This window comes from Sceloporus undulatus, chromosome 9, assembly GCF_019175285.1.
Source record: "Sceloporus undulatus isolate JIND9_A2432 ecotype Alabama chromosome 9, SceUnd_v1.1, whole genome shotgun sequence".
NCBI classification, from domain to species: Eukaryota; Metazoa; Chordata; class Lepidosauria; order Squamata; family Phrynosomatidae; genus Sceloporus; species Sceloporus undulatus.
Window position 1 is genome coordinate 19,158,938 of NC_056530.1, and position 6,557 is coordinate 19,165,494.

Here is a 6,557-nt window from a genome sequence, read left to right on the forward strand (position 1 = left end):
TACCTTCAAAGTGACCCGAAGCAGCTTTATTTTGGCCTGTCTGTATGGGGCTTTAGATTTAATGATGATGGCAGGAAATAAAATCTTGTGTCCAAACCAACATTTTGCAAATGAAAACCGGAATGCATAAAAGGCCAAGCAACATCAGTGTGTCCTCAAGATGGCAAACGTTATTAATACAAAAACAAAGAGATGTTGCAGCAGTTTGCTTTTTCTTCACCCTACTGGGAAGGGCAACAGTTTGCCCTCTCTTTTCCTGCCTTTGTGTTAATTGAGTACAAAATATCATAAAGGATGGTGCACAGAGAGCATCATAAAAAGTAGTTCACAGAGTACATGTTTTATATGTAGAAGAATCTCCCTCCATGAGATATCCATGTAGAGCTGTGAATCGCGAACTGTTGCCAGGTGTGTAGCTGCCAGGCAAGGGGTTGTTGTTGTTGTTGTTGTTGTTATAATATTTATTTATATCCTGCTCTTTTCCTAGGAATGTTATTTAGGTGATTAGTGATATTCTGCTAAATCAAACTAATTTGATATCCTTCCCTTATCCTCTCCCCATTATTTCTATAACCCACAGTGCAGGATATTCATAAAAAAGAAGGAGATATAACTCTACTCAGCTGTGAGGTTCAGTTCCAGGTTCCTACAGATAGGACCATCCGGTGGAAATTTGCCAAAGATGTAAGTGTGCGTTCAAAGTAGCTTGTGAACAAAACTCCTGGTTGAAGCCCTGGGTTTCTGGCTCTGCTCTGGGGTTTTTAATTTATTTATTCTCTTCTGCATTTGCATTGCTGATGGAGAGAACCATGCATAAGCTGAGGAAAGGGAATACCTCCATGCAAGCATCAGTAAAGGTCTATACACCCCTGAATCATCCCACTAACATTACTTAACGGGTGGATTCTGGTGGATCTATGATTTGATGGACAAGATTTAACAGATGCTACCCAAGAGGTCCTTCTGACATTTGTGCAGCCACATTCTAGTCCACACGACAGTGATTTTATTCCCTTTGGAAAGAAAGAACATTTCCCCAGCCACTGTGTATGACTATTTGAATGGTGGGAACATGCAATTTCCCTGTTTTGTTCTTGTTGGTTGCACATGGGCACATGAACGTGTGCGATAGCGGTCCGAATTCTGTGCTGCTAGTGAGCTCTTATAAACTAATTGTCTGCAAAATTCCTAGAAAGCTTGTCTTCATAATTTTTCAAGTGCAGAAATAGAAAGGTCTGCAATATATAGTAAATGCATTGCATAGCCCTAGTATGGAAGAATGTTGCTTGATCTCTCCCTCTGGCGGCAAAAATAGGAAGTGAATTTAACTAGTCTGACAAATTATGGGTGCACTTACACTGTAGAAATAATACAGTTTGACACCACTTTAGATGCCATAACTCCATGCTATGGAATCATGGGATTTGTAGTTTTACAAGGTCTTTAGCATTCTCTGCCAAAGGATGCTGGTGGTTCACAAAACTGCAAACCCCAAGATTATGTAGAATGGAGCCATGGCAGTTAAAGTGGTTTCAAACTGCATTATTTCTACAGTGTAGATGCACCCTATATCTGTCTTGGTACCTCCTTGCTCTGTTGTTTGCCTGGCTCCATTTTACCATCTCTGGTTCTTCTTCTCTAAGCATCAATGCCAGCTTGTCTACATTGGTTATATAAGAAAAGGCATTATCTTCCCAAATAAGTTATAACTAAAGTAGAAATTGAAAATATGGTTGCATAAATGTTATTCCCATTAACATTACTAATACCAACTTCAGAAAAATCACACTCTTTCAGTTTCAAAGGAAGGCAATGACTAACCTCCTCTGAACTAATCTTGCCAAGAAAAAATGTACAATCATTTGTTTTAATAATTTATGGACCTAAATCCTATTTTATTTTTTATTAAACATTTATTTAGTACAATTGGAATATACATTTAAACATATCATACATAACCATACATAACCTTATATAACATACATAAAACTTAACATAACATATTTAACATACATAAAACACAAATATATAAACAAGTAAGCTTCCATAAACTTCCTATATGTCCTTCTCAGCTGTTAATTCCTGTTTTTCCTATCCAAAATGGATTCGTTTTTGCACTGCTTCAACATAATTTCATCAAATCGTCTCATTTCCCTTTTCTTTACCTGAATATTTCTTTTTAATTTCCTGATTAATCTCTCAAACCCAGATGTATCCTGACACTTAACCACAAATCCTATTTTAACCCCCCCAAAACTAGAGCCATTGACCTCAGTTCTGCAGCAATGCATTCAATAGGTCTACTCTTTTTGGAACTAGCCAACAGATTCCAGCCGTAATATGAACATCTCCTTGAAGTCAGCATCACCCCACCAATATTCCCTTTGTCCTTTTGTCCAGGTCATCTCTAACACTGAGATGTTGTCTCATACCCCCTTCACCTTCCACCTCTCCATCTGCAGATCAGAACCCGGGATCTTTACCTCTTCCGAGACCTAAGCTTTGGGCTCAGCCCAACGCTCATCATCCGACCCACCTTGGGATCTCATCATGGGACATTTATCTGCCAGATTGCTGAAGGTGATGATGTGCTCCTCAGAAAATACTTCTACCTCAATGGTGAGGATGCATCACTTGGTTTAGTTCGGACAAGTTGGGACAGAATATGCGAGAGATTTATTATTGGAGAAGGAGATACAGCAGTGTCCTTGAGGGAGATTAGATTAGATTACATTAGAATTGTCATGTTCAAAGGAGGAAGACCATCATGATCTCTATTCTACCAAAGTGCCCTGCAATAAAATGTTGCGGCGTGGAATACTAATAACTCCCACATCAGTGGAAGTGGTGAATCAGCTCTGGGTTTTACTCTGAATTTAAAGGAGCTCTCCAAGAAGCAGAACCTATATTGGGATAGAGATTTATTCACATATTTATTTGCTTTATATCCTCCTTTTCTCCCAAATGAGACTCAAAATGGCAATTAAAATAGGACAGCTATGACAATATGGAGGACAAACATTTTAAAAGCCTTAAACCAGTGGTTCTCAACCTTCCTAATGCCGTGACCTTTTAATACAATTCCTCATGTTGTGGTGACCCCTCGGATAGAGGAGTGTTATCTTGGTTCTAGATAAATGTTCCATGATACCTCCAAAGTGACCCGAATCAGCTTTATTTTGGCCTGTCTGTTTGGGCCCTATGTTTCTATTAATGCCGGCTAAAATAGCATTCACCTTCTTTGCTGCATCACCACGCTGCTGGCTAATGCTCAATTTATGATGAACAATAATCCCAAGGTGCTTTTGTCATGCAGGACTGCTGAGCTATGTATCTCTCATGCTATGTATGCATTTGGTTTTTGTGGCCTAAATGTAGAATTTTGCATTTGTGTATATTGCATTTCATATTTTTAAGAATGGAGGGCAAGTGGCCATGGACCCTTCTTATCAGGATAAGCAGGACGGCCCAAATAGACAACAGGAGTACCTAATCACATTTTGCAGTAAGTGAAGAAATGAGAGCCGGTTGGTGGTAGTGTTAAACATTTTGGACTGCAATGTCCAGTATCCTTAGCTGGCTTGACCACTATCGCAAAGTTCTGGAAGCAGTCCGCATTATGACTGTCTAAACTAAGGGTCTGCAAAATGGTTAAATTCAGACTGTAAAATTGCCATGAGTGCAAAGGCCAAGTGGGTTTGGACACTGTCCCTTCTGTTTCGCAGTGACAGAGAAAAGACTCGGGCTTGAGAAGAAACTGCAGGAGATGTTCAAAGCCATCCTGAACCCGGCACCGGAGGCAGAGCAAGATTTGGTGGAGAAAAAGAGATTTTCCCTGCAAGAAGCGCTCTCTGGTCCAGACTACCTGAGTAAAAAGAATGTCATCCTCATCATCATAGGGATAGCCCTGAGCTCCATGCTCTTGACCATGTTGGTACTGTGAGTACTTCCAATGCTTTCTTCTGACAGCAAAGGATGGAGTCCTTTGGAGACCTATTACTGTGATGCTGCTTGGCCACACATTTCCCAGTTTTCATTTGCGAAACGGATCTGGTTAGAGGAAAGGGCGATTTAAGATAACCAATATTGGAATGAGACTTGGGAGATTCAAATTTCTGTCCCCACTGAACCATGAAACTTAGTGGGAAGCTGTGGGCCAGTTACTATCTCTCGCTGTTCACTTGACCTCCTTTGCAGGGCTGTTGTTATTGTAAGGATAAAGTGAGGACATAGAGTCGGAAAGCAATTTACTAACACCGTAAACTCCTTAGATTGAAGGCATTATAGAAGTGAATGCATGATAGAAGCTAATGAATAAAAAATAATCATTCCAAAACCAAAATATTCATTTTGTCCCATTTTCTGTGCCCTCTCGCTCCCTTTGCCTCGTTGTACAAATATGAGAAGCAGCGCATTGCATTTTGCTTGTTTCCAAGAGTTATCATTCAGTTGTACAGCAAAGGCTTTGGAGATAGGAGGCAAATTTAGGGTTCACGTCTCCGAATCCCCAAGAATGTCCAGAAGACATTTGGAAAGCAATTGCCAGGAAGGCTACATAGTCTTGAGCTAGTAGACTGCAGACAGAAGGGCCTGAGTTGCAATATATCTTGGAAATGTCACTTTTTCTTTAACTACACCTCCCAGAATCCCTCCAACCAGCAGGATTCTGGGAGGTGTCATTCAAAAAAGAAATTGTTTTAAAGTTTTTTGTGGGTCTTTTTAACTTGCAGAAGGCTGTTTTATGTCAAGTTGCTCCTCTAGACTCTTCTAGAACATGGTCACATAGCCTGAAAAACCCACAAAAACAACTATGGATGCCGGTGGCCACGAAAGCCTTCGACTTCAAATTGTTCCAAACTTCAGACAACAAAATATACACACAACCAAAATAAAGCTGCTTCAGGTCACTTTGGAGGTATGGTGTTTCAATTATGGATGCGTCCTAAGAGTTTGGAAGCATGGCTTTGGTGCAGCTTCTGGACTGTTGGGGACACATGTATCATTTAAACAGCATACCTCTGAAGTGACTCAAAGCAGCTTTATTTTGGCCTGTCTGTATCAGGCCAAAGTTTGACGTTCCTTTACCCTGTCCGAAAATAGCCAACATTTCCCTCTAGATTTTGCTTTATTTAATGCACACACAAACAAATAAAGTTGCCTATCTCTATCTGAAGACACTCGGATGCATATTAGCAAAGAAGGATCCCACATTCCCACTAATAACCATTAGCCATTTTATTACACATTGGGGGGGAAATGCCTGGGACATAAGAACTTACTGAATATTTGCCACTGGGGTGCTTTTTAAAAAATCTTAGTCAATGGAAAAATGTTGGTGTTTAAAAAAATCTGCTATGAGTTTTTTTGGGGGGGAGAATAAAACTGAATAAAGGAAGAAAACTGAAATGTCTCTTTTTACTTTGTTTTCTTGTTTTTAACATCACAGGCATTTTTATATTTGTGTCAGGACATTTTTCTTATTGTGACTTGCCCTGGTATCTCTAGTTTGGGGAATAAAAGCATATGCTTAAAAGGATTTGGTTAATCTGAGCACTTTTCTTCCCCTAAGTAAATCCATTCAGTTAATGACTGGAGTCTCAGTTACTAAAGAATAAGGAACTGAAGTCTTTTATCCTGGAGCAACTAGTTCAGATTAATCTAGTAATCACCTCTTCCTAAACAGCTCAATCCTATATGCTGATTTATTCAGATGCAAACCTCCCATTGAGATTGCCCTTCATCCATGAAAGGAACATGACAATGCAGCCTTGATAAGATTAACTCATCTGCTAACGGTTGCAAACCAGCCTTGTGTTTACTTATGCAAAAACTGACTCCTCTGGAATGAATGTAATGGCTGTGAAAGTAACTTAACTACTCTCTTTCTTACTGTCTCTTGCCTCCTTAGGACAGTTTATCATTGGGCCACAGACATTTGATCCTGAGTTGAGATGAAACTTCATGGAACCACTTGCCTCTCCTTCTTTCTTTTCCTCCATCTTGCCTTGGTAAAGAAATGTCTTTATGCACTGAAATCATTTTTGTTGCTGTTATTTGTTGACTTCGACACATGGCTGACTTTGACATCCAGTCGACTTCGACATATGTTGTTGTTGCTGCTGTGGTTATCATTATTATTATTTGTATCCTGCTCTTTTTGCAAAACTGGGATCCAGAATGGCTCAGAATATTAAAAGAGTGCAATTAAAAACATGCAAAAGTGATGCATTAAAATACATAGAACTAAAGTATTACGATATTAAAATAGATTCATGCGAGACCTCCAAGATCCCCGGTCATCAACTGCTCTGCTTAGGTATTGCAAACTTGCTATGGCTTCCATGACTAAATAAATCCATCTATGGAGCAGTCTTCCTCTTTTCCTATTGCTTTCCACTTTGCAAGTTGTATGCTTTCAGGTCATTTCTGACTTGTGGCAACCCTAAAGTGACCCTATCTTGGCAAGATTCGTTCAAAGGTGTTTGGACATTGCCGCCCTCTAAGGCTGAGAGAGCATGACTTGCTCAAATGGGTTTCTATAGCCATGCAGGGATTTG

The 6,557-nt window shown here is 39.8% G+C and overlaps 1 protein-coding gene across 2 annotated transcripts; it reads left to right on the forward strand.

Moving 5' to 3' along the window:
- Positions 1 to 85: 85 nt before the first annotated feature.
- On the forward strand, positions 86 to 6,557 carry LOC121915124 (sperm acrosome membrane-associated protein 6-like). Of its 2 annotated transcripts, XM_042439007.1 has the most exons (5): positions 86 to 408; positions 581 to 684; positions 2,463 to 2,619; positions 3,726 to 3,939; positions 5,909 to 6,557. In XM_042439007.1, exons 1-5 carry the CDS (start codon positions 366 to 368, stop codon positions 5,937 to 5,939), a joined length of 549 nt encoding a protein of 182 aa, XP_042294941.1. In that variant the 5' UTR covers positions 86 to 365; the 3' UTR covers positions 5,940 to 6,557. The 2 variants fall into 2 exon arrangements, 1 of the variants encoding a protein (XP_042294941.1); XR_006100650.1 differs by lacking the exon at positions 86 to 408 and having other exon boundaries at positions 514 to 684; positions 2,463 to 3,505.

Excerpts from the sequence above, each read along its gene's own strand:
- LOC121915124 (XM_042439007.1), top strand. The coding sequence starts at position 366 with ATGAGATATCCATGTAGAGCTGTGAATCGCGAACTGTTGCCAG. Across the intron at positions 409-580 it reads GAATCGCGAACTGTTGCCAG|TGCAGGATATTCATAAAAAA; the intron begins GTGTGTAGCTGC and ends TATAACCCACAG. Across the intron at positions 3,940-5,908 it reads CTCTTGACCATGTTGGTACT|GACAGTTTATCATTGGGCCA; the intron begins GTGAGTACTTCC and ends TTGCCTCCTTAG.